The sequence below is a fragment of the Ischnura elegans genome, chromosome 8 (assembly GCF_921293095.1).
Source record: "Ischnura elegans chromosome 8, ioIscEleg1.1, whole genome shotgun sequence".
In the NCBI taxonomy this organism is placed as follows: Eukaryota; Metazoa; Arthropoda; class Insecta; order Odonata; family Coenagrionidae; genus Ischnura; species Ischnura elegans.
In genome coordinates, this window is record NC_060253.1 from 41876886 (window position 1) to 41904409 (window position 27524).

The 27524-nt window shown below is 37.5% G+C and overlaps 1 protein-coding gene across 1 annotated transcript in view; it reads left to right on the plus strand.

The window, feature by feature from the left end:
* Positions 1 to 23: 23 nt before the first annotated feature.
* Positions 24 to 27524, plus strand: part of LOC124164108 (protein RCC2 homolog) — a 36841-nt gene continuing 9340 nt past the window's right edge. Inside the window, exons 1-7 of the mRNA XM_046541285.1 lie at positions 24 to 206; positions 484 to 715; positions 12553 to 12684; positions 14068 to 14156; positions 16611 to 16725; positions 19693 to 19859; positions 21803 to 21983. Of these exons, the coding sequence (XP_046397241.1) occupies positions 24 to 206; positions 484 to 715; positions 12553 to 12684; positions 14068 to 14156; positions 16611 to 16725; positions 19693 to 19859; positions 21803 to 21983 (1099 nt within the window). The remainder of the gene's footprint in view (positions 207 to 483; positions 716 to 12552; positions 12685 to 14067; positions 14157 to 16610; positions 16726 to 19692; positions 19860 to 21802; positions 21984 to 27524) is intronic.

Sequence of the window (27524 nt, forward strand, 5' to 3'; positions counted from 1 at the left end):
TATTGATATAAAATTGAGTGATTATGTCCACGAAACGGAAGAATGAAGAGGTTGAGGACTCCAACAATAAGGAGAGGAAATTGGAAGAATCGAAAGAAAACGACGAAGAAGTTGACAAACCTGAATCACCGAAACCCTCTGATAATGGAGAAGGAAGTCGCGATGGTTTTGGCACAGGCGTCGATCAGGCTGACAAAAACAAGTTGGTAGGTGATACGCATGCGTGTCATTTTAACCATGCCCAGCACCTAATCTAGTTGAAACAAACAGGTGTTGGTTGTGTACCACATCCTAATTCCTATTATTTCATCCATGAATACAAGCCTCCGTTGAAGTAGCATGTTTCGTCGAATTTTTCTGTGGTTGGAGCATGATTATTCCAACTGTCGTTATAGTTATTCTATGTTTTATGTGCATTTTGTGACAATTGTCTGTCAAGAGTTCTAACGTGACGCATCTCATTATGTTGGCTAACCTCGACAGAAAGTGAAGGGGTCAGAGCACAACGGCACGCTACTCATCTGTGGAAGCACTAATTGGGATCTTATCGGACGAAGAGAACTCCCTAAGAATTGCAAAGCTGCTTCTGGAAGAAATTTATGGGTTCCTCATAGATTTGGTCCACTCAGCGGTGTGAAAATACGATTTGTCGCTACGGGAAACACGTGCGCACACAACATTGCCGTAACCGAGGATGGAAGACTTTTGAGCTGGGGTGAGTGTTTTGCTTTTTTATTTACGTAGTACCGTTGAGTATGGTCAGTTCTGCATTCCAGTACCAGTTTACTCTTTGCTCACATGGTATGACATCGTTTGTTATTGTTTTTGTGGCATTTTCGCTGCGCATATGAGGAGTTAAAACGCATCAATTCTCAGATTTTCATCCACACCGCTATTCGCACCGTTTTTCGATCCAGCTATTGCGGCGTTCTGCAGCCCTGCCTGTTTTTTTGGCGAATCCAATGGCTACTCGTTAAAAAATTATGAAGACGCATATTAAAATATTGTCATAGTTTACGTTTCGATACATTTTGATACCATGGTATTTTCGTAAATATCAGTGGTTATTTTTATAGATTAAAGCCCGGGAAAAAATTATTGTTTTATATTGAATAATTTCGTTTGGAATCAAAACGTTTAACTTGTATGCGTGGAAGGGTAATTATTTCGTGAGTCCTTAACTGATGAATTTCTTACCGGCGATTCAGCCAGCCACCTCTGGTGCAGTTCGTTTAGTGTTTTCTCTATTGTTTAAAGAAAGGATTGTGGAATATTGTTCCGCTCTCAGTGGTGAAATTAGTTTTTGATTTGTAGATAAGTTTGGACTTCGCTTCGTCGAATCCGGGAATCAATGTGTCTTTACTAACGAGGACGCCTAAAATCCTTAAAGGCGGACAAGTTATTTACTTATCACTGTCGGTTTTATGTGATGTTAATTTAATTTTTCGCCCATCGCAAAACTTTCATGGTTATGTTTGTTGACCGAGCTGCGATTCATGGCATTACGATTGAAACACATGTACGACCAAGGTTCTTAAAGTAAGAGTACCGTCTAAGAACCTTGATGTACGACTAAGTTGAAAATAAGTTCATTTCAATGATCTTATTTCCTTAGTATCGGCTAACTTGCTATCATCGAAGGATGAAATTAGATTCGACTCAAACTGAGGCGAATTTAGTATAATATAATGGGGGAATTGTTGCAATTGAGTGTAGTTGGTGGCAGAAGTACTCTTTTAGTGCTATTTTTCTCTAATTATCGTATCTGGATCGTATCTGCTATTTGAAAAATCTAAATTGTAAACCACTCACTTTTCTGCACGGTAAGGACAGATTAGTATTATGGTCTGCAGTGTGTGCCAGCAGAGTTAATTGGTTTCTTTTTGGGGAGAGGAATGTCTGGGGGTTCTTTAAAGGTCAGCAAAATTTTTCACGGAATAAACTCATTTGTAAGCATTTAAATCTAAACCTTCTCAATTTACACAGGATTTTTGAGAGAGTAATCAATGAACTCACCCCTTCTACCATGGGGTGACTCCCAGCCTGGTTGTAGCCTTTTATTTATGCTTTGACTCATATTAAATCCCTGATATATATTTTTATCTATTCTAATCCTGTCTTAGATGATCTTCGATGCTCTTATTTGGGACAAATAAAATTCATTCAATAATGGTTACTACAGAGTGTACAAAAACTTAATCTTCGTTTTCTCTTGAAATCATTGAACGGAAGGCTGCCCAATCAAATAATTAAAAATTGTTAGGAAAGGAACACCTCATGAATATTTACCTGTGGTTTTAAGGTTCTTCAATCGAATCTCTATTGTAGATTTAAATTGAAACAATGCCTTTGGGTGGGATTATTCTTCCCCTTGGAGCACATAGTTGTCAGTCTGTCACAACTCAAATGAAATTTCTTCCAATTTGTAATTTAGCAATTATGAATTTATTTGTCCCTTGAGAAGAATGGCTGTTTTGTGGACCTGAGCAGTAATAAGTAATAAGCTATATCTCTGATGGCTAAAATTATTTTTTGTGGTGCCCAAAGTTAGTAATATCTTACAATTTTATATTACCTGGGGGTAGGTCACTGTTAATGTTCAATTAATAAATCTAGTCAAAACAAAGTTTTAATTTTTATGTCCTCTGGATGGCAAAATTTCTTTATTTTCCCAAGTTGAAAGCCTGCAAATTTGGCATGGCATCTATAGATGATGTCAGTTTCAAAGTGGTAAACTATTGACTTAGAAAAAATTTTGGCAAATTATTTCCCCTTCCTGGCCCTCCCCCATCCTGAATATCCTACTGTTGAACAGAGGCTGGAAGACTAGTAGGTATCAGGGCTAAATTAAGCCTGTTTTACACAGGGCATGAAATTGCAAATGTGTTTTTAGGCTTTGTCATTTTATCAATTGGGCATGCAATAGTTTTTTAAGTACAGCAGGGGCTATTATGCCTCCATACATTCTTATATTTGGCATGCATCCATGCAATATAAGCTTTACACAGTACATTTGGAACTGCACATTTGTGGCTGCTTTACGTGGTGTATGCACCTGCCTTGTGCACAACTGGCTCAAGATAGTTCGATGAATTCAGCAGAAAAGTCAGTTAGTTGTTGAAAGTCTTGAAGTTTGTTTCCAGGATGCATCAGTTTATTAGGATTCAATGCTTTTGTTAACACTTAAGGGCGATTTTATCATGTGTAGTGTTTTCATAAGACTTGAATATGTCAGCGATGGTTAGCCCTTTGCATTGTTACTCTCAGCTCTAATCATGTTTTATCATCCATTCTCTGCCTTTTTTGCTCTTGACTGATTTTTACAAAAATTGAGCTATTATTTTCTTTGTTTGATTTTGGGATATTATGTTTAAATTATGCTATTTAATGTAATTCATGAATTCCGTTAGAGGACTTATCTCTTATGTTTGATTTCATGGTGCTATTCATTGTCATGTTTTAAGCTTCCATTAAATTAGTAGGTTATAATGTGTGTTAGCCTTTATGTACGAATTTATGTCCCTTCATAGTAACTGCGAAAGTTTTGGTTGGTTTATTTTTAGGGATCATCTTGGTAACAGCTCGGACTTGTCTCGCTTCACTCATTGAACTTCTTAAAATGGCCTATTACCTTTCATTTCATCTGTAAATTCTATTATTTTCCACCCCCACCCACTTGCTGGACATGCTTCCCTGAAGCATCATTTTTAGTATTTTTTCCTTCTTAGTTCTCTCTCCATCCATGCTCTCTGCCTCTTCATCTGTGCTAGATGTTTCCTCACATTGATCTGCATTGAAATTCAATTGAAATTAGTCACCCTTCCCATTGTTTGAAAATATAAATCGTAAGCCACACATTTTTATGCAGTTTGATTATCGGAAGATTAGGTGACTAAGTTCACTGACCAACCTAGGCCAAATACATAGTTTCTGATGTGTTGATGCATAATTACTTTGTTTATAGGGTCTTCATAGTGGACCAAGAGGTTAAACCTTCCCAACCTGAAACCATAGAGAACAAATTTGTGAAACTTAACCAAGAATGTGAGACATGAAAACAAATGCTACTTATTTAGCAGGGAATAAACCGAGGATGTTGTTAGCATCATTCATCAATGCAGTCATGATTCATATTTTGTTTTTTTTTCATAAAAGGGATCCCTTTCCATACTTCAACCTGAAGGATAATTTGAGTAGGTAGAGCCTCAGGTGACAATTGCGTGAACTTCACACTTTAGGGATAGGGGAGCCAGTTACTTCCTCTGTGCCTCCTCATAATTGTAGGATTTTTGTTTTGGGTATCAAAAGGTTTCACCCAGATATGAAATACATATCGATGGCTAAGTTCTAACAACACATATCTCAAAAATGGCAACTTTTCAGGTGAGCAAAAAACGAGTAATTTTTTTCTAATCATACGCTGAAATTAAAAACCAAAAATTCATCAAACTGAAAATGAAGCATACATTTGCCAACAAAGAGTTTATTTTTTGCTTGAATTTTATTTTTTAATATTATTACACTTAGTTTAAGATACATATGTCAAGCTGGCCAAATTTTGTGATACGTGTTGTTAGAACTTTGCCATTGATATGTTCGGTACCTCCACTGCATAAATGCTCAACAATCGCCCACCGAATAGAATCCGATCATCTAGTATTATAAGGGCTATCTAGACGAGCGGATTTGAATCGGTGGGCAATTGTTGAGCGTTTATGCAGTGGAGGTATCGTGTTGGTATTTGAAGGCTGAGGTGAGCTACTGCTTCAATCAAATATGCCATTGGGATTATGAGAGTGTTGAAATTATGGGATGAGTGATTAAGTGGTAGAGAGAAATCAGGGTTCAGTTTGCTTTTAATGGAAAGCACTTGAGGGATTGTGGATTAACATTACTTCTGATGTGTGGAGTGCTGTAGTTTTTCCAAGTGTCTACCAAAAAGAGCCAATTTGGGATATGGTGGTTTCTGAAAAATCTCCACCACAGCTTGAATTTGAACCAGGGCCCATGGTGAGGAATGAAAACACTGTCCATCACACCAACCTGATCTCACCTTGACTTGAACCTGATCCCCCCTGGTTTGAACCCATTCCACCTGGATTTGAACTTGATCTCCCTTCTGTCTTCTGATCATAAACCCCTCTCTTACATTTAACTTGTTGGTCATGCTCGTATTATTATTATTAAAATATTTAGTTACAAGTCGACCATGAAGTCGGGTGGTAACATAGATTTAGGAAGTGCTTTAAGACACAATAATATACATAACCCAAAATACAAAACAAAATACTAAGTAGAGAAAAAAATTAAAAAGCCCTCAAAATACCATTTTTCACACTCACAATACATGTCCTCAAAGCACCAAATATTTTGCACAATGAATGTCCACATAGCACCAAATCAGCAAAAAAAACAATACATGTCTGCATTTACATTCCCCTCAAAATCCATTTTTACACAATAATAAAATAAGACCAAAGTAAAAAAGACAAGAAACACCAAATTTAAAAAATATACAATTTAAAGTCCTCAAAATTCAATTGTATTTATCCTATTGATGAATATAGTGGCGTGAGTTGGTTATGTATACGTCCTCAGTGGAAGAAATTTCTCTCAGGTGGTGGAAGGATGAAACTTTATTTTATATATATTTGTATTTACTTTATACCATTGCCTGATTTTTTTGCCAATGCTGGTCTTTTTTATGGGAATAAGTTAGCTTTATTGTCAAGGATATTTATAATTGTTTATGTAAGGAAAGTGGTTGGAAGGGTATATAGAGAGTATTTATTTTATCAGACTCCAAGAATTATTAGAATTGATGTAAACATTATAATCCTTTTTACCCCTCCATATGCAACCCCATCCATGATCCATTATAAATACCCTACAATGGAAAATCAGCTTATTCCTTCAAAAAAGGATGAGTAACTGCCGCAAAATGTTGGGCAATAACCGAATCAGTATGCGGGGTGCACCCAGCAACAACAAATGGCATTGTGATTTCTATTTTTTTCTCCTGAGGGAAGGTGATTGGAAGGGGAGAGATAGAAAGAGTGTCCATTTTATAAGTCTTCAAGTTTTTTTTAGAATTGAAGTTGAAGAAAATCATAAACCCGTTTACCCCTCCATTTTCTACCTCTTCTCTTCAATGATCCATTATAAATGCCCTCCTCTCGCAAGTTAGCTTATTCCATCAGAAAAGGACTGGCGATGGCCAAGGAACGTAGGGCAATAAGCGAATCAGTTCACAGGGTTCACCCAGCCTCAACAAATGCAATTGTGTTGTTGTCTCATTATTTTTGGAAAAATTAAAGCATGCCAAAATTCTTGTCTCTTATTTTTCATTTATATTGGTAAATTAGAATTATTTTTATATTTTTTTAATTTTATTAAATTGCAAAAACATTGTTACAATCTTTCATGCCTTCATGTAGCAATTTATTGTTATCATTATCATTCAAAGTCCTGTAAAAGATATTAGAAATATATTAAAACGTTGGCGAACAGGTTTGCATTAAATTGTCGGACCTATGCTCCGAGACGTTAATCATCATTATTTTTCCCCCCAAAACCCAATGTAGGCGATGTATTAAGTAGTGTGTCGAGGTTTCTTGGATTCCCGGATGCTTGCCTACCCACCCCTGTGAGCGGTGCAAACGAGCTGGCAGCCCCGGGCGCTTCCCCTGAATACCCAGCCAATTCGAAACAGTACCGCGAAGCGAGTTCGTCGGCGTCGTCCGGCGGCGGCGGTTTTGTGTCATTTCATTTCCAATATTGGACGCGTCATTCTCAGAGCGACTGCGCGCTTCGCAAATGAGTCGACGGCCTTCCCGCTGACTGGGCTTTTTCGGGCGAGCCCCCCCTTGCACAAGGGGTGCCGGGTAGGGGAGCAGATGGAAAGCCGGCGCGGGCGATTATCTTATCGTTCCCAGATTTCTTTCCCGGCCCCGCACCGAAACATGAATTTGATATAATATGGACTCGTTAGCTTTTATTGTATTATTTCGAATGCAAGTTTGTAGCGTTTTTACAGTTTTTTTTTATAATTGAGCCTGGGAATTAAAATATGTGCGTAGGTAAATGGCCTGTTCGTCCTATTCTTTCGCGATATTGATTAGGAATAATTTGTATGGGGCCAAGTGGGGGAGGTGGCGTTTCGTTACATACGCAGTCTATCGCCCTCTCCCGAAAGAAGTGGGGTGGAAGAGGTGCATTTAATTGATTTCGGGCGTCATATCGAGGATTGTGTTGTTTAACTTGATATGTTAATGTGTTTGCTGAACCAGGTCTTGCATGCTAGAGATGAAAGACATTTTTAGGCGTGGCATTTTTCGCGCTAATTCCATCATCCTTTGACGATGTCATCTACGCTCATTTGAAACTGAAATGGACATCCAAAGCTCTATTATTATGTACGTCTTCATAGCCTTATGTCTAAACGATATATGTGCCTTCGGCATTTAAGTGTGGGCCAAGTCAAATTCGAAATTATGGACATTCAAAGCTGGCGTATTATTTTTGTCTACATTTTCCCATGTGCAGACGGTATACGTACCTTCGGTAGTTAAGCATGGGCTAACTCAACTCCGAAATTGCTGCGTATTCAAACGCAGCAGCGCAATTATGCACGAATGCTTGAACGCATGTTGTATTCAGACAATGCACTCGTAGGATCCATGCAAAAGCGTGCGATGTAGCACTTTACGTCAAGGCCTTCTTACTTGCGTTTTATTGTACAATGATTTACGTGAAAATTGCATTATTTTCAATGAAATGTAGCTGAAAACGATTGCGTAAATGTATGGACGCGAGTTAGAAAAAAATGCACCTGTTCATAAAGGCTGTTTTACTTGTGGCAGTTCATTGTTCATTCTAATTTAAGCATTCTTTCGTGTATTCAAGAGTGCGCGAAAAAAATAAAATGGGGATATTTTTCCTGCCAGCAGTCAGCATTTGTGTGAAATTTCTCTTCACGGGGTAAAATTTTCAATGAAGCCTCGCCTTGGTCGTCGGAATGGGGTTAACTCACCGCACTCGTTCTGCATTCGTTCAAACGCCAACCCACGCGGCGAAATGCTTTTTGTGCCTGGGTTTAAACCGGTCGTGCACTTCTGAATGCGTCGTTGGATATATGCCCGAGTGGAAATTCATTAACATCTCGTCATCTGATGTTTCTTCGACGTAATTTTTATGTTTAAGTATGCATTGTAATGCGGAGTATTATTCATTAGTATATTCTCCCTTCTATATTTCGCGCTCATGATCAGAGGGACGCTTTAATGTGACCATTGGAAAATTCGGGGGCCTCTGTTATCTCCTGGGACGCAGGCAACCCGTCGAAACACCCCTATCGCGTGGAATTTCACTTGCGTGGATAGCGTTAGGCCTGTGACTTGGAATTAATCACTCGTTCCAGCAAGTGGCGAATTCAGAATCTAGTTTTGGGGCGGTGCAAATTATCTAGGGGAAATATCAACTAATACGTCACATTGCCATGTTGGGGAGGGGCATTTGGAAAATCCCTCCAACCCCATGGCTATTATATATTTAACATCTCGGGCAGGGGTGGGCCAGATGCCTCCCTTGACCTCTTTGGGGTGCGTCGAATGTAAATGTGATGATGGAAAATTCTGGTTGCTCCAACAGAAGCACCTTATTCCTTATCTGGCTAATGGTGGGATCATTCTAAAATGATCTCTTGTTATTGGTTAATATCATTGTGCTGAAAATAATAAAAGGTATTTTCAGTGTAAGATAGGGTGAATATGTTTGAAATTATCGTTTTTAAATTTTTCTACAAGAATTGCCATGAGAAAAAATTCCCCTGGACCGGGAATCGAACCACGGACCTTAGGCTTTCCGGGCCAATGCGCAGACCACTACGCTATCCAGGTTCTTTAATTCTCATGGCAATTGTACCGAGGCTCATTTAAATTTATCGCCTGGTCTTTTAATTTGTTTTTTTTTTTGTAAATACCATTCAAAATCACTGGATTGTGTCATCTTGGACAATTTTTGCAGCCTTGCTATAAGAACAAAAATCAGCGTGATATGCAGGTGGCGAAATATTTTTTATTATTTCCAACATTGACTTTCATAAAATATGACTTTTCAGTATGTGATTATGTAATTCTTGCATAAACAAGATTGACAAAGTCTCAAAAAACTTTCCTATAAAGAAACATAAAATGGCTGAAAATAAACTGTAGCAGTCAGCACGAAGCCCTTGCAAATACGGTGGGCAGTAATTTTATTTGGTACACAGAATCACTCAGAGAATAGAGGTACATGTAGAAAAATTTCATCCATTTAGAAAAAAGACCCCTCATAAACAGCCACCCACTTAAGTCTAAGAGCTGCTTGGGCTCGGACCATATTGAAAAAACATACAGCTCAAATATTACTCAGGCATAGGCTTCAACAGTAAATGCTACTTAAAAAATAGCATTTAAAATTTACTAAGGAAAAAGAATACATTTACTTAATTGTTAGCCCTCCCCCCTCTCAAACCTTCAACCGAAACCCAAATCCTTACGTATCCTAACCACCTCCCCACCCCTTTCCCCCATCCTTTACCCCCCAAACCCTCTCCCACTTCCGCCGACTCATAAATATACCCCTCCCATTTACATGATTGTATATATATATGACTTCTTGACGAAAATATGGCATTTTGTACCTGATGATAGCGAAGTAAGGTCGCTGAAACGCGTCGTACCAAATAAAATTACTGTGGACATGCACTAAGTTTGCTCTTCATTTACCATTGTATCATTATGTTCCACAATATCTCGCCGAACACCGTTGATAACATCAGTAATTTTATTGTTTTTAATTTTGAAATGTGTATTTTCCAAGCTGGCTTACGTTTAACATTATTGACTATATGAAATGCAGACTCAAAAATGGCTCTGTGAATCGAAACTACTCCTGTCGTTGAATTGTTCAAAAAAGTGTAAATTTGCATTTATTTCAACGGTAAATTATGGATCAATTCCACCACATCAACCTCAGTACCTTAAAATTATGTCTTGCTGCAGCATTAAGTAAATGTATTCTTTTTCCTTAGTAAATTTTAAATGCTATTTTTTAAGTAGCATTTACTGTTGAAGCCTATGCCTGAGTAATATTTGAGCTGTATGTTTTTTCAATATGGTCCGAGCCCAAGCAGCTCTTAGACTTAAGTGGGTGGCTGTTTATGAGGGGTCTTTTTTCTAAATGGATGAAATTTTTCTACATGTACCTCTATTCTGTGAGCAGTTCACTTGGGCTTTGTTCGGAATGAGCAACTACCAGGTCTATCCATCCATATGTTTTATAGACTTCCTCCATGAGGTTCTAAATGATAAGCTACATGTGTGAGTAGAGTTCTGAATATTTGTGATGTATATGCTTGCAAATTAAATTGTTATGTCAAAATATGTACTGGATTATGATTTAACATTTTCCAGCGAATAAAATGAATGCAATAACAACTTTTTTGGGCTCTCCTCCATTAGCCTTAACATTTTTAGTTGCCTTGAGAATGGGTGACAAGTGTGATGTTTATGCCTTAAGTTTTCTTACCTGGTGACAAGCCCAAGAAAAGTTAATTCTTATCTTGGATTGTCTATGAAGACAAGTTCCTCGAAGGGTTAATTCAAGCTCATGTGCTACTTTTATACAATGCATAAATGGAACTATAGAACTAGAGCATTATTGTCGTACATAATGACAGTCGCTGAAAATACTTAATGATTGGGGACATGTATTTTGAATAAATGAATATATGCAGTTACTGAGGACATGCAGAGTGGAATCTTAGCTTATTTTAGAGCAATAACCTGATGAATGTCATTTTGATTGCTGTGCTTAATTGTCTGCCTTGTGCCGATGTGGGCAGCAACACTTGGAAGGTCTCTCGCATTAATATGAGCAAGCCTTAGAACTTTTCATTTTGTGAGTGAAGAAGAGGCCGTGTTTTGTGAGGCTAATGGTTTTAAGTTGCATGCAATACATCATTCCTCTCATAATATACTTGCATTCATCTAGCATTTTTTAGTATTTCAGCATTTTCCAATATTCATATAATTTTCCTGTGGCTTTGGTAAATAATGAGTGTGATTGGGTCATTCACCAATTTTAACTGTTATCAATTATGGTAGTGTTTGAAACATTAGAAGATCCTTATCATTCTGTTTTATAATATGTCACTCACTTCTCAAGCTATCAGTGAAAAATCCTCAGCTTTTACACTTTCACGGATGAGTCATCAACTCTTGCCAACACATAACTGCTTCTCAGCTTTTTCTTGGCATCATGTATTTGCTTCATATAGTTGTTGTTCACTCTCTCCTGAGCGATTTCTTCCCTAATGAAAGGTTCTCCCAGAATGAGTTGATGTACCAGAAGTCTGATGATGTCACCAACTTGTGAAAATTGGGTGGCAACTGAAATGTTTTCTTTAAACTTAAGAGAGAACGGCTGAATGGGTAAGATTCTTTTCATTGTGAAGTACCTTTCTCTTTCATTTACCAAATTCATTTAATGAATTGCGATTCTAGGTCTGAGTGAATGACCCCATTGCCTTACTACCACAGTGTCCTTCTTTTACTTAATATAATCTCTTCCAAGTAGCTGTCAGTGAAGAAAGATTTGATTCTTTCCCAGTAAATAGACTAAGTAAAGAGTTCTAGGGATTGCCACTGGGTCAGAAACTTTCTTACTGCCAGTAGAATTCCCGAGCTCTTCATGCAATAGTAGGGATGTGCGAGTACTCAAAAATTCGAGTCAAGTAGTTGGTACTCGACTGGAGTGCTTCGAGTAGCATTAAGAATGTCGATTCAAGTCGAGTAGTTTCTGTTACAGAGCTGTCAGGGCCATTAAGTTCAGAAATCTGCCGACAGGAAGCGCTATCATAAAACATCATCACTATGGTGCAAATTCTTTTACTCAATGCTGTTTCTGGCAGTTTGGATACATATATCTTAATTAAATTGACCATATATTATTAGAGGTTAATTCATTTCAATAGTGCTCATGGAACTTTTCAAGACATGTTAATTTTCATTCATCTCCCAATACTGAAACAATTACCATCAATATTCCTCATTATCTTTTCCTTTTTACATCGAGCTAAGCATTCAGAAAAGAAAATTCACAAAGGGATTTTAAAATGAGAATATGTTGTGGCATATATATTATCATATTGCCAGATCCAGAAATGATCAAACTCGACTCGATACTTGCGAGTAGTTTTCAAGTTGACTTGACACTCTACTCGAGATCAAAAAGCACTTCTCGCACAACCCTATGCGATAGCGATTGGTACTCATCATCATTTGGAGTATTCTAAGAGTTTGAATTTGGGCTTGTAATAATCAAGTTTGGGCTTGTAATTCCATTTAACCTGGATATTCAATCAGCATTTGAAAGGTTGGTCTTACTAAGGTTGTCCTCAAACAACCACTTGCTATATTTTATTCGCCCTTCCAATTTATGTTATCATTATGTACTTTACATTCACCAATGTCCTGTCTACTGATTATTTTCTCTTCTAATATTTTCAAGGACGAAACGAAAAAGGCCAGCTTGGTGTTGGTGATTGTCTAAGAAGGGATACACCTGAGGAAATTTCTACCCTCAAAGATGAAATTGTTGTGGCTGCTGCTTGTGGGAGAAACCATACCCTCCTCCTTACAGGTAAACTAGTTTTCATTGAATTTTTGAAATACTAAATAAACTCATGCAAGAGGTGCACCATTCTTTTTAGCCTGGAGTTAGAGTAAAGATTTTTGGCCTTTCTTCCTAATACTATTATATTAGATGTTGGGATATCAGGATGTACTTGTGACCATTCTGTAAATTCACTTACTATTCCCATCTACTGATTTTCCATATGTAATTCATAACATGGCAAGGGCAATTGACAGAAGTTTCATCGCCTGATGATACGACCTGTAATGGACGTGAAAGCTTGCATGATAAAGTGCAACAAGCTGCTGATCCCGAAAGCCATTGACAACAATTGACAGAACGCTGATGGAGTTGAATTAGCATGAACCAGTAAAATTGATTTCCAAGACAAGAAAGTGCATTTAATTTCAACAAATGACTCAGCAGAACACATACATGCAGTTCTGGTACCATACATTAGTGCACTTGTTGTATCTACTGGCCCTCTTTTCATGACATGTTCTTCAGGCAGAGGGAATTGGGCAAGGCAAAGCTTGAAGAGTAAACAGGGTCGGCAGTTGCCGCAAAAGACAGCCTGCCGTGGTGATTTCATTGTTTCCAGTCATATGAGTGGAAATTCAGTGAAGGATGGGGGAGGAGATGGAAGGAGTTGTAACCAGCTAATGTGGCTGCTGGTGGTGATGTGGAAAAAAGTTCTCTCAGAGACTTAAAGGGACTGCTGACTCTTAATGCATCATAAATTCTGGGTACCTTCACTGGTTTCGATGAATTAGTGGCCTATATATGTCTCATGAGATGAGATTTGGAAACTTGTGATCCATCTTCATCTTGATGAAGTCTGTGAGAGATTAAGTCAGGGAGGGTTTTCCATTTCAGGCCCCAACTTTATTTATGCATCTAACTTTTGACACTCTGGGCATGCTACTAAGAGCCAAATATTTTTTTCTGTTCGCAAAGGCTTTCCACATTTTGTTAGTCTTTTCTAGAGCCTTTCATTTGTGTCTGGCTATGGGTTTATTATTTTAGATGCAAAGCAATTTTTTCATCCTAAAACCAGTTATGTAAGTATCATGAGGTTTGAATTTTTTTGCAATAACGAGAGTAGGTCTAGTAGATAAGGGATTGTGAAAGAGGTACACCTTTAATTTTGATTTTAATTTCTTGAAAATAAACTGCACCATCTACATGATTTCCTACTGTATGTTCTTCGTTAACTTCTCTCATCATGATAAATATGGTTGTTTTGAAGCTCCATGTACCTTCCTTTACCTAGCTGTTTTATTATTAGTAGAATCATATTGTATCTTGTCATGTGTAAAAATTTTCTTATAAATTACATGCAATTATGTATTTGTAACCGTTTCTTTTTAACTATCTTTAAAAATGTAGATCAGGGTGTGGTTTATGGCTGTGGCGATAACAAGATGGGACAGGTTGGAGTTGGTAGCCAGCATCCAGCAATCACCACCCCTACTCAGGTGTGTAGTTTTGGGCATTGATACGTAACATGATTAGGTTTTTAATGCATTTTACTCTAAGAAATTATGCTGTATCTAACCTTATGTTAACCTCTGTTGAGCATTGCATGAAACAACTACAAAGTACCCTTACACACTCTTACCAGGTCATACATTGTCATTGAGATTGATATGTGGCCAAAATTATTTTAGGTCTGAAGTTTGGTTTGAAAAATGGTACCCTGGTAATATAAATAATGGTATCATACGTATGGCTGGCTAGTCTGAGTTTAGATCCCAGTCAAGTTTTTGCTCGTGTGTTAATTATCTCAGTTTTCCAAGCATGAAATAGCATTACCTTAAGACTGCCAAAAAATTTAAATTTCCTAATATGGTGGAATTTTAATGAATTTCAGCTTCCATTGCTTAGTATTTTACTTCTATTTTTAAGGAAGAATATTGATATTAATCTTATAGTAAGCAGGAAACTTTTCTGGATGGACTTTGGTGATGTTCGTACAATGTAAGGTGCATATTGATAGAAGTGATTTGTCGCTGCCATCCCGCAGACTCTAAGCCTGAGCCTAGGCGTAACCACCACTGCGTTATATTCAAATCCTGGCTTTGGTGTTCATTAAATCATCTCATCACTTGGAAATTAATTTTGTTTTCCTCTCTTAATTTCTTGAAACAAAATCCTTGAATGTTAATAACAAATTCATCCTGTATAAATCCACAGTGTTACCAGAGTGCCATCTCAGATGCAAAAAATACATCTTGATGATTCAATCACCGAAAATTGATTGTCTTCTCAGGTATATTTTTGAAGAGCTTGCAGTGTTTTGTAGTTTTTTTTTCTTTAATCCACATGCATAGAGCGAAAAGCAGAGAATCTTGTAGCCAATTTGATGACTGCTAAGAGTGATGGTATGGGTAAAGGGCGGAATAAACTTGGAGTAAGAGTTTTGCCAGGTGTTCATTGGTGATACTGATTGGAAAAGAAAATATGTAGTCGACTTCAATCTGCACCTTCCCTGCTACACCAATTGTCGCCATTGGTTGATTATTTTCCTATTTTCTCTGTGTTCCACTTCCATGTGAGTTATGCTTATGTCAATTATCAAATTACATGATATCGTTGTGGATTTCATCACTGGAAAATGATGTCTTTGGACTTGTAAATTATAGTAGAAGACGTGTGAAAGTGACATGCTAGATTGTGTCGGTCATTCTCAATTTTTAAGAGTAAAAGTAAAACTTAAACACACCCACTGATAACAATGAGCAATGGTAACCTTGCTGATGAAAATATTTGCAGCTTTAAGTGCTTTTATCTAAGAATTGTGTAATTGGCTGCATGTTGCATGATGGTGCATTACCTGCCTTCATGAGATCTCAATGTAAACTGTTTTGGAGTGTTGCTGATGTCACAATTGCGAAGCATGGTCATGTAACCATGCCATGCTATAACTGCCTCTCTTGTAACTTAGTGTGCCAATAATTGTTATTCAGTAAATGACAAAACGACTTCATTTTCTTCCATTGATTTATTTTCTTGGTACGACATATTTCAGCCTCAAGAGGTTATTTTCAAGTACCATATTCAAGTGCCTTGAGGATGAAACATGTCGTACCGAGAAAATAAATCCGTGGAAGAAAATGAAGCCGTTTTGTCATTTGTGAACTTCAACTTCCACAAAGTTGTGCCAGAAACTATTGCATTGTTATTCAATATTTCATTTTCATAATTATATGCAGGTTAAGGCAAATCTCATCTGTGAAATAGCACCACATAATGAGAAATGAAAGTGGTTAATAAATTTGAATACAGGATTTGAGGGGCTTCTTCTTCACCTTCAGATTTAATAAGCACCCGAAGTAGCGAGTGAATTTCCGGAGATTATGGGCACTCGTGGAACCAAGCTTCCACTGTACTATTATTAATTTTTTAAATGTTAAATTTCTCACAATGGTGTCCATGGGGCTTGAATGATAGGTCAACCATCTTTTGGGTTTGTTGCGAGTTTATTGATGTGCTGGCAACAGTTCCATTTGGTATTGTCTGTGCATCTTCAGGTTAACATCATTTCTGGTCAAAGACTGAGATATTGTAAAACTGTTGTCATCATAACCACACTTACATGGTGGAAGCCTGAAAGATGGTCCAACCTACTTAGGTAATTTTTTTGAAGTTCTGCTAGTTTTAAGTGAAATATTTATGCTTCATTACTATCCTTGTTTCATTTGTGACTGTGTGAAATTTTAAAGTTTGTTAATTGGTAGATATCATAATCATTGCTCAACAATCATGAATTGGTTTGACGGAGCTTGCAATAGAGTTCACTCAATTCTTCCATCAACTTCTCTTTTCATACTGCTATTTTCCTTTACAAACATCATAATTCAGTCTTTATAACTCATGCAAGACCATCCTTGAGTGGAAATAATTTTTTTTTATTCTCAATTTTTTCATAGCTGGCTTATAAAGGACCCCCCATAGTAAAAGTTGATTGTGGTGGTGAATTTGGAATGATCCTTGATTGCAAGGGAAGTCTTTACTCCTTTGGATGTCCAGAATATGGTCAATTGGGTAAGTTACTATCACCTATACCTTTGCCTGCCCTGTGGTGGTTGAAGGACTACACCAAAATGCTCTGTTATGGTCGGCTATTATTGAGATAGCTTTTCATTCCTAGTGATAAAATAGTTCACAGTACCATAGTGACAAGAAAGTCTGGGTTGGTGCCATAGCTTCTCTAATCAGACTAAAATGTAAATCAATATAAAATCAGCAATTTACTTTGTCTCATAATGGCATTGCAATATGAATCACAAAATTGTTTTGCTGAGAAGTTTTGGGGGAATAATATCATCAAGAGCTCATGTTGATTACAAAGAAGGAATAGAAATTTGAAATTTTTTTACTAATTTTCATAAATTTATGAAAAATTAGGGCCAGCCTAATACTGTGGAACTTGATTAGTACGTTTCTCTTTAGTATGGGTTCCTCCTTAGTAAAGCGATTTCTCTTGATCCCGATACCATCCGAACAAAATACAGGTAAAAGTATTTGGTTAGTACGTTTGAAAAAGTTGAGCTTTCCTGGTTAGTACGCTCATTTGCTTGCTGTGATGCAAACCACAATTCGTTCTCCAGTATCTTCTTAAGGGTGTTAAACCTCCGAATTCATGATTTAATTTATTATTAGCAGCCATTAACATTCTTACATTCATTCCACATCTCTCTTTCTACGACCGTGATTTATCCAAATGCATTTTTCAATTCTTGTGACGTGATGAATAATAAAATGCGGCCATTTTTTGGGGATGTCTGACTATGCAAAACTGCAGCTAATGAGAAGCCCCAATTTTCCCCACCCCGAGCTCCTCACTTCCTGTTGCCTTTGGAGTACCCGGGGTACCACACACTGCACAAATTTCACGAGTGGGCAGTTGTTGCTCTTGCACGAGTTATCATAGTGAGGGCAGTTAATTGAAATAGTGGATCACTCAATAGAAGAAGCAGAAATTACTCCTTTTCCTCTAGAAGAGTGGCATCAGGTTGCTGGAGAGGTGAATTACAACGAGTATTGCGAGTTTGATGATGATCTCACTGTTTAACAAACCATGTCAATCGATGAAATGCACGAACAGGAGTTGAAATAAAACGAAGATGGAAGTGATGAAAATAATACTGAGGAAGGAAATGAGTATTAACCAATTCCCGCTCTATCTAAAGGAGTCGAGGCTATAGAGTACGTGCGTCATTAGTTGACTACTGTTACGGGAGCAGACGATGCTCTGGATCTCCACGTGAAGCTTATAGTAAAAATACTTTATCTCGGCACAAGAAATAGAAAGCAGACGACATTAGACATATTTTTTAAGTAAATTTCAACTGTATTATATAAAAATCTTTTCGTAATGATGTTGTAATCTAATAAATAATCTTGTGTGTTATTAATCGATATATCAATCATTATAACAATTGATTTGGTTTCATTCCAGAAGCGAATGTGTACGGCTGTTGCTGTAATTTTAGGTCAATGAAATTTTACCCAATTTTGATGATGCTTGAAAACAACCCATTGACATACTCAGGGTTGTGGTTATTATCTTTGAGTACGCTGTGAGAAAGAAGAAATGACTTAGCTTCACTTGTCCTCTTTCTATAAATATATTTATGGATAATCACGGGAGATCGATGCCATTTTCATGTAATTGTCTTAGGGAAATCTATGAAACGTTGTGTTTTTTATTCACATGGTATTGTTTTCTAATGTAGTGCTCATTTTCTTGATTTTAAATGCGAAAAGAGTTCAGGAAGGCGGTCCTACCAGAACTACCGATAGTTATTGTAATTATGACGACTTTTCCACAGATTGAAATCACCCCAACTACTATTACAGTGAGTCCTCGTTCTACGTCACCCCGTTTAACGTCATTTCGCAATAACGTCACGAAAATTTTGAGACCGTCATTCGTTTATCGCACCTTCGCTTCGCGATAACGTCAAGGCTTTTAAATTTCGTGCAGAAAAAAACGCGAAGCGGCGGGCGTTGCAGGTTGTTCGTTTTGTGGGCGGTAATACAGTCAGTTTAAATGAAGTGTAAAATGGTGTGTTTATTGCTAATTGCGATTACGGTTTTAGCAAATTTTCTGCAAAATGAATTCTTAGGTAGGTGCTGCAAGGTTTTACTTGACATAATGGTTTTCAGGAACCTAAAAAGTTATTTCAAGGAATTTTTCCGTGTAGAACTCGGAGTTTTTGTGGTCACTTTTTTCGCTGTGTTCACAATAATTTTGGTTCCTGTAACTGCGACGATGTTTCAGCGATGGTGATGCCCAGGCGACGCTCGCCCAGGCGACCACCATAAATGGAGAAGGATTTACGTCTCTGCTGCTATTGTCGTCGATGAAGACAGGAACTCGTATTCATGCCGTAGCTTGGCATTCCCATCGTAAAAAATGCCCCAGATATGATACGCTAAAAATTTTTTCGCGTAGGAATTGTGAGGTCTAGGAGCCGATATTCACTTTTTACATTGTTTCTTATGGGATATTATGTTTCGATTAACGTCAATTCGTTTATCGTCACGTTTTTCAGGAACGGTGAGTGACGTTTAACGAGGACTCACTCTATTTACGTCCCTCGTTAACAGGTTTTCCTGTTTAGTTTGTTCATTTTTTGTGGTCCCTTCAGAGATTTACTAAACAAGTTCTACTGTATTCATATCTTGATCTTATGTCAAGGAGTACCTGTTCTTCCCCTCTGTATGTTTATAGTGACGTATGAGTTTATACCTATTTCTCAATCTGTTCTCTTGATTGAGCTATTATATTAGATTAATGCTAGCTTTAATCAAGGGCAAATTGATTCCATGTTTCATTTTATTTCAATGCTTGAAGTGTGGTTTCTGCCATAGCAAAAAATCCACAGAGAAAAAATCATTTGCATCTATCAAATTACTGCTTAAAGTCTCATTTAATCCATGCATTCATACTCTTTGTGTTGGCTTTGCTTTCCATATCATATTATGTGTTTTGATTTTTTTCAGGCCACAATACTGATGGGAAATACTTTGCCACCAGCAATAAACTAGCTTTTGCTTGTGTCACATCTCCAAAGCGTGTTCTTTTCTTTGTGGAAAAGGCAAGGGATGGTCATGTCGTTCCAGTTGAGGGTGTTGAGGTGATTGATGTTGCGTGTGGAACAAACCATACGGTAAGTAACTTACATGCTTCTGCACTTAATGTTCTTAATTCTGTGTAAGTTTACATAAGCATTTGATTATGCTGGGCTGGTGAAAAAGTAAAATTGCTATAATTGTTGCCACCACCATGTAACTTTTTAAAAATCTTCGCTGCTTTATAAACAAATAATTACAATACAATTCTAAACAAACTCTATATTTTCAAACTTAGAGCATAAAACCAACATCAAAAGCCACCATGATATCACAATTCCATTTATATCTACCACCACCACTCTTCTGAACCACCGCCATGAACTGCATCAGCGTGGATCCTGAGTTCCGCTATAGTCCTCTCCTCCCGCTCTCTTCTCCTCTCGTAGGCGCCTCCCCTTCTCTGCTTTCTCTTCCTTTCTCTGCTACACCGCCACCTTTCTTAGTCCTTATCCCGATCCTTCCTTTAAACACGTCTGCCTCCTTCAACTCCCTATACACAACTCCCCTTTTCCTTCACAACAATCCCTCACTACCATTGTCAGTTTTAAATTATATAAAAACAATATGGTGGCTTGTTTATGTTATGTTACAACAGTCCCTCACTACCATTGTCAGTTTTAAATTATATAAAAACAATATGGTGGCTTGTTTATGTTATGTTACAACCAGTTACATATGAGTTCGTGCACATCAAGCACAACAACAGCTAGCACAACGCAATGAAATTGAGGTATTCTACTCACAATTGGGCGCAGTGCTCCTGTGATCCTGGAACGAGTAGCATTCAACCACAATCTGGAAGTAGATTATTGTGCCGTCAAATCACTAACATTTGGGAAATTGGAAATCATTTTTCAATATCGTGAGGCGTTAATTACAGCAGTGAATCTACTGGATTATGTTGCATTGTTGGAAAAGTGAAATTGCCACGATTGGTGCCACCGCCAGATCCATTACGCTCATTAGTTTATAAGATGGGAAATGATTCTAAGCACTTCTTGGCCAGCATTAAAAAATATTACAGTTGTTTTCAAATAACTTTGTTAGGCACAACACATATAGTGCAGGATGATTTCATGTCATAGTGCCATAAAGGATCACACGAGCACTGCCTAAGTAGCGCCCTATGCCAGAAAGGACCCAGGACATTAAGGTTTTTGCAGTTAATTACGAAGGAATTATTTTCAAGTGATGGGGACAGTATTTTACGAGTTTGGTTTCAAAAATAGGCTTTAAGTACTTCATCCAACCTTGAATGACCTGACTCTCGCTTTAGATGTTGGGATTATCTGTTGTTCGTTTCTCTTCTTCCTTTTCTTTCCCTCCTATCCCTTGTGAACTACGATAGGTACATAATTGGTTGTCCCTTTCCCCATTAAGGCAATCAACTACCTGTGCTGCTTCATGATGTCACATTTTAGAATTCCTGAAAAACACACCCCAAATGACCACATAGCTAAAGAAATTGCTGTAGTTGGGACGCTTGCGTAAATTATGAGAGTTTTATGAGCCCTCCCACAACATTCATCCTCGGTCTGCTGCCAGTTGTTCTATGTAATGTCCATTTTCCAATCTTTCTACCCAATGCAATGTGCAGTTAAAAAAAATACATTTATAAAGCAAACCACCATTGTAAACATGTCGTCACTGGTAGTAATTTTTTGTTGAGTTTTTTACCCTTGTTTGTAAAAAACAATATTACTTCTCCCAAGGGTAATTAAGCAGCAATAAAGGAAAGCTCTTTGCAAGGAGCGAAAAAATGTGATTGTGTTGTATTCTCAGAACTTTAGTACATATTTATATGTACTCAAAAATGGATGTAAAGGAAATAATAATAAATTTTTCCTGGATATCTCTATATATTTATGTATATGTTAAGGAAATGCATAATTGCCAATTTATTATTTCTTCATAATTACTTCTTCCAGTCTACTCTATTCTCATTGTAAAATTTTATTTTTATGCCCTATACTTTCAGGTCATTGTGGATGCCCAGAAGAGAGTCTTCTCTTGGGGATTTGGTGGCTATGGGCGTTTGGGCCATGCTGAGCCTAAGGATGAAATGATCCCACGTCTCATTAAGGTTTTTGATGCCCAATCTCGAGGTGTGCGCTCAGTCTTTGCAGGCAATTCCTACAGTATGGCTCTAACGGAACTTGGTGAGATTAAGTTAGGATAAAAGTAATATATGAAGTTAATGGAGTGCTCAGTCTCAAATTTATGTGGTAAACTGTCGTTCGATAAATATAATGATTGACGAAACAATGCTTTGCATGATTTTTATTCAGTGCGGCGCTTATAAATTGTTTGAATAGTTAGTCATTATTTGAGTAAGGAAATTTAGTGATGCAAAAAAACTTCGCCTTTCGTCTGGATTTATGCTTACGTTTATCGGATAGATGTTAATCTGTCGCCGCACCACTCCTGTTCCTGTATATCTGTTCGCAACAGGTATATTGGCTATTATTTGCTCCACCTCCGGTAAAGCGACAATTCGCTATAGCGAGTGTTTATTAGTGCACCGTGGGATGTCGTTATATCGAGGTTGCACTGTATCTAAGGATAATTAAGGTATTAATTGCTTGTATTTTCATGACAAGTCATAGCATTAAGGCTAATTATGAATTATCATCATGCATTGTGGCATTAGGTGTTCAACTGGAAGTTTCTTACTGTTATTCCCTGTTGAAGACAAATATTTCTAATTACTTGTGGCAACAAGGGAGGGTAACTCTGCATAAAACAAACAGCATTTAAGTAACACAACTAGTCAATGTACTTCAATCGAATGAAGACAATGACAAACCACCACAATGGATTTTTGAGCCTCTTCTGCCAAAATCTTGAAAAGCTTGACCTGCCTGCAAGCAAATTCAAGATCGGTTGTCCCGGCTGCTGTGGTTTGAGATTACCAGAAAATGCTGGCATAGCATGGTTTGAAAAGCTCCAAATGGTAGGGTGATCTGGGCACTTCGATGGAGTGGTAAGTGGATATTGTTAATCCTGGCACTTTGACCTGAAGAAGCTCAGAGGCTGCCAAATGTTATTGAATTATCATTTCAACATATATGTATATAGAGTGGAAGCCCGGTTTAGCGAGTATGACGTTTTATGAGAATCGTGTTATAGCAAGGGATAGTCTTTGTACCACCAAAGAGCCCATGTTTTACATGTAAAATAAATCAGATTTAGCGAGGTCTAAAATTTCCTTCCACTGTGTACGCTTGATATTATGTCAGATATTTCTCGAGGGCGATGAACCGCCTTGCAACCCTTTTACTGCCACTGGGCTGATATATTGGCCCTGACTGGTTGAGCGAAAACTGCCAGGGGCCACTTTATCGGCCCGACTTATTTGACTTTTTTTTCTGTGATTGTGGCCTTTTCAATGGCTGTAATTTAAGTAAACCCCCATAATATATCTATGGTTAAAAGATATTGATATATCTTAAGTATTGGGAAAAATCTAGATGTATTAAATAAAATTAAGTAGCTGAAAAATTTTAAAATATGAAATGTTGCAAATTCTGGAAAATAGCCTTGGCAGTCTTTAAACATCCCACTCGAAATGGGCTGGCAGTAAAAGGGTTAACTATAATGTTTTGTATTATCTGTTTATTTAACTATAAATACAAGGTGTGTGAAAGATCTAGAACACCTAAACCCAGTTATGTATTATGTATTTATGTGATTTACGTGATAAGACATTTATGTGATAGTCAAGTATTTATGTGATTAACGGTAAGTAGTTAATAGTTGATTTATGATGATTAAAAAATCGAAAAGGAGTTTAACGATGTTCATGGTGAAACAAAACTCAGTACTATTCCACAAACTTCTATTTTAACAGTCTACTATTTTCGACGTTTATACCGTCATTATCAAGACTAACCTGACTGTTTAAATAAAAGGTTGTGGAATAGTTCTGAGCTTTGTTTCACCATGAACATCGTTACTTGTTGGAACCATGAACATTTCATGGTTCCAACAAGTAACGCCCAAATCATTTGAGTTTAACGATGTTGATATGTTGGAGAAGGTACTTGGCAAATGTTGATAATTAAACTTCGATATAAAGTAATTGACGTTTGAATCACGGATGTACTTCAATTAGCAGTACTTTCCAATTTGCTGTGTGGAAATAAAGCAGCTCAATCGAATTCACTACCGTGTGCATATAAAAATTGAACAACGTGGACAACTAATAATGTCAAGAGAGCACTCCAGTAGAAATAATTAAGAATTTTATTGGCTTTTAATCGATTATAGGGCATTTTTAAATTAAATAAACAATAATTTTTTGCTAATACAGTAAAACCTCTTTACATCGTAATGGAGGGGACCAAAATTTGGGCAATTTGATGTATGGAGGTTCACTATAGAGAGGTTTTAGTGATAGGAACCATTTTATTAACAAACCATAATAATAATATATTTAAACATACATGCATGCATTAGTGAACATATATTTACAATTTAATGATCATACAAAGGTAATAGTAACTTGTTCAAGAGGGCTTTTTAGGAAAGAAATTAGTTATTGGGTTTGCTTAAGCCTTGTTTGAAACTCTTTCGATATAATGTTTTCTATTCTATTGAATATAATCATATTATGATCGCATTCCTCCATGCTTGATAAAAACAATTCAATTACATACAATGAATCCTCAACCTCTTTTTTGGTGGGAACTTTAATGATTCCTCATTACCAACATCTTCCTCTAAATCCATCTTTTCCTGTATCGTGCAATATGTATACATCTCCTTCACCACTACCTTCCAACTCATGTGGGGAACATATGAATAAATCATTATTAGCATTTACAAAGTCTTCAAATGTTGAATTTGTGTCAACTATTTTGTTGATTTTATCGTACTCTGTAGGTTCATTCTCAAATATCTCACTTTCCTCCTGTTTGCTACCACCATTAATGAAGCATTTCTCAAAAATTGAGGATATTGATTCCTTCCACGAAAGGCACAGCCTGTTCATAGTCTGAAGGATGTTCCACGAGCACTTTTAAAGTCGTTTTCACTATTCACTCTCCATAAAAAATAAATCACCAGCTGTTTTTGATATTGTCTTTTGAACAAAGAAATAATTCCCTGGTCTAAGGGTTGTAATTTACTAGTAGTGTTTGGAGGGAAGTACACAACTTTTATATTTCTTAACATAATTCCTTAATCCTCTTATTTCACTGCCCACATTTTTTATTTGTGCAGCCTAGATATACAGTTTCTTCTGTTTTTCCTGGGTTGTTTAAAATAGATGTCAGGGTAAATGATGCCATTCCAAAGGTCACTGCTACATCTTTCTCCTGCATGCCCTCGTCGATGGCTCGGAAAATTCCTCAGAATGTGGTAATGTCAAGCAGCCGCCTTGTTTTATCTGTCGAATCCGTCATCAGTAGCTTATAATTAATTAAGTACTTTTCGTATGTTTTCATATTTTATGGCAAACAATTGAAAATACTCCTTATAATATATTTTAGAAAATTGATTTATCATTCTTATAACGTATGACTTGTTAAAGATTATAAAAAATAAATAAACAATTGCAAAAAATAAACAAGATATTGAGCGTAATTTTGAAAATTTCGTCGAATTCCCTTTCTCTAAAATACAATGCTCATAGAGTTCTGTAGAAAAATTCTGTCGAGGGCACAAAGAAACGCTAGGTCTGCAAAACGACATGATTTCCTAGTGAGAATGCTGGGGGAACTACTTCAGAATGCGGCGGCTACGGTAAAAAATTTCATTGCTCTACCGCGTATCAGCTAATTAGCCGTCTCCTTCACCTAACATTGTCGCGCATGGAGTGATGTTCGTTCGGTATTGCTTGAAATTGACGTCCCGGACTCCCGATGGAAGAGTCAGATTTCGCGGCATAAATACGCACGCAAGACATATGACTGTCGCTAAGCGCAATATGCGATCGTTCACGTAAGCATCGAAAAAAATACCAAGGCGGCAGTGAGAAAGTGCTACACCGGGAAATATGGGAATAAAATAATTGCAAAACTGTATTTGATTTATTTCGAGTCACAGTAAATTCATGAAATATTTTCATTTTATAAACGGAAGTAGCAATGCGGTTGAGTAATTCTGTCTCCATGAATGGGAGTGAAGTTAGTTGAAATATTTCCGCCGACAAAGGATTATAGGCTGCGCTGATCGCCCCTTATATTAATTGAACATAATATGTAAGCATTTACAGGAAAATAAAGCCATAAGTAACAGAAAGCGAGTGCTATCGCGCAATTTTACCATGATTCGAGAGAAAACGATGCGTTCTGTCTTCATTTACTGGCACTTAAAATGATTAGGATAGTTCGTTGCCTTTTTCTTATTTACTGTTAGGTATGCTCTCATATGGAACAAAATGGCCCTAGGTAATGGTTAACATGAAAATTACAGTATAGTAAAGGTGTAAAAGAAAAGAATAAGCGTGAAACATTTATTGCTGAAAATGTCATTCCATGTTCGTTATCGCGGCTGCATTAATGGTCTCTAGTTGTCTCGGTACGAAATACGGAGGTAGTTAGGCCGTCTCGGGGGTGTCTCGTTGCTATGATATATAGAGGTTTTACGATATAAAGAGGTTCACTATAGAGAGGTTTGCCTATAATTTTACATGTAAATCTGACGGGACCAGAGGGTTGGTACGATGTATAGAGGTTTACGATGTAAAGAGGTTCACTACATAGAGGTTTTACTGTATATGCATTTAGTGCTCGTTTTTATGTCAGCCTATGCTTGTCACCATCGGTTTCGAACATGATAGGCTGATGACGCTCGCAACATAATAAAGAGTGCGATCACGGTTTCATAATCGCTGCTATCACCTTCCATCGTGGGAATCGCATTGCCCCTATCAACGACATCGCTCTCACCCTTCTCACAGTTACATAATCAGGGTGCAGATCCTTTGAATCTATTGGCAATGATATTAAATGTGCCTATATACAATCTCCAAAATATTCCGCTCTGAATTTTGCGAAGCAGCATATGCGTCCTCGCTAATCCGTTTCCATGCAGTGCTTTTATTGTAGGTATGTAAACCGACCAGGGTTATTTTTTTCAGGAACTGAAGATTTTGTACATTAAGTATAATATTTATGAATATATTCGCAATCGCTATCCAAAAAACTCTCATACTACAGTCCGGCTGGCAAAAGTTGTCCGATAACAGCCCAAAAGGAGGGGCGGAGAACCTTGCACCAGCACGGTTTGCTGCCAGTCACTGCTCCCAAAATGCACCTCACACCCTTGCCTAGTCATGCAACATTGTCACCTGCATATGAAGCAAAGAAACAAGCCTGAAACACCAAAACAAGGGATTTTTCCTTTGGGTCCTTCAAGGTTGTCGTCCCTTCCGGCTCCTCCTTCATGGAAGCATTTTGTTTACATGTAACATGGGCGTTTTCTTTTCTTACCTGGTGACTTAAACCCCTACCCCGAACTAGGCTCTTCTGCCTGTCATTGGACAATTCTCGGCGCCCGCACTGTATAGAGGGGTATCTAACGATTTGATCGTTAGATCATTCTTCCTCATAGAATGGTCCTCCAAGATTGTTAGAACATTAATTGCGTAAGCTTGGTTTTGTTAGTAGTAGGACCCGCCCGCCTCTGTGACGGTGCGGGATTCCTCGTCCCCTCCCTTCCTTTCCTATCGTTCCCCTGGAGGTGTCGTCGCGGCG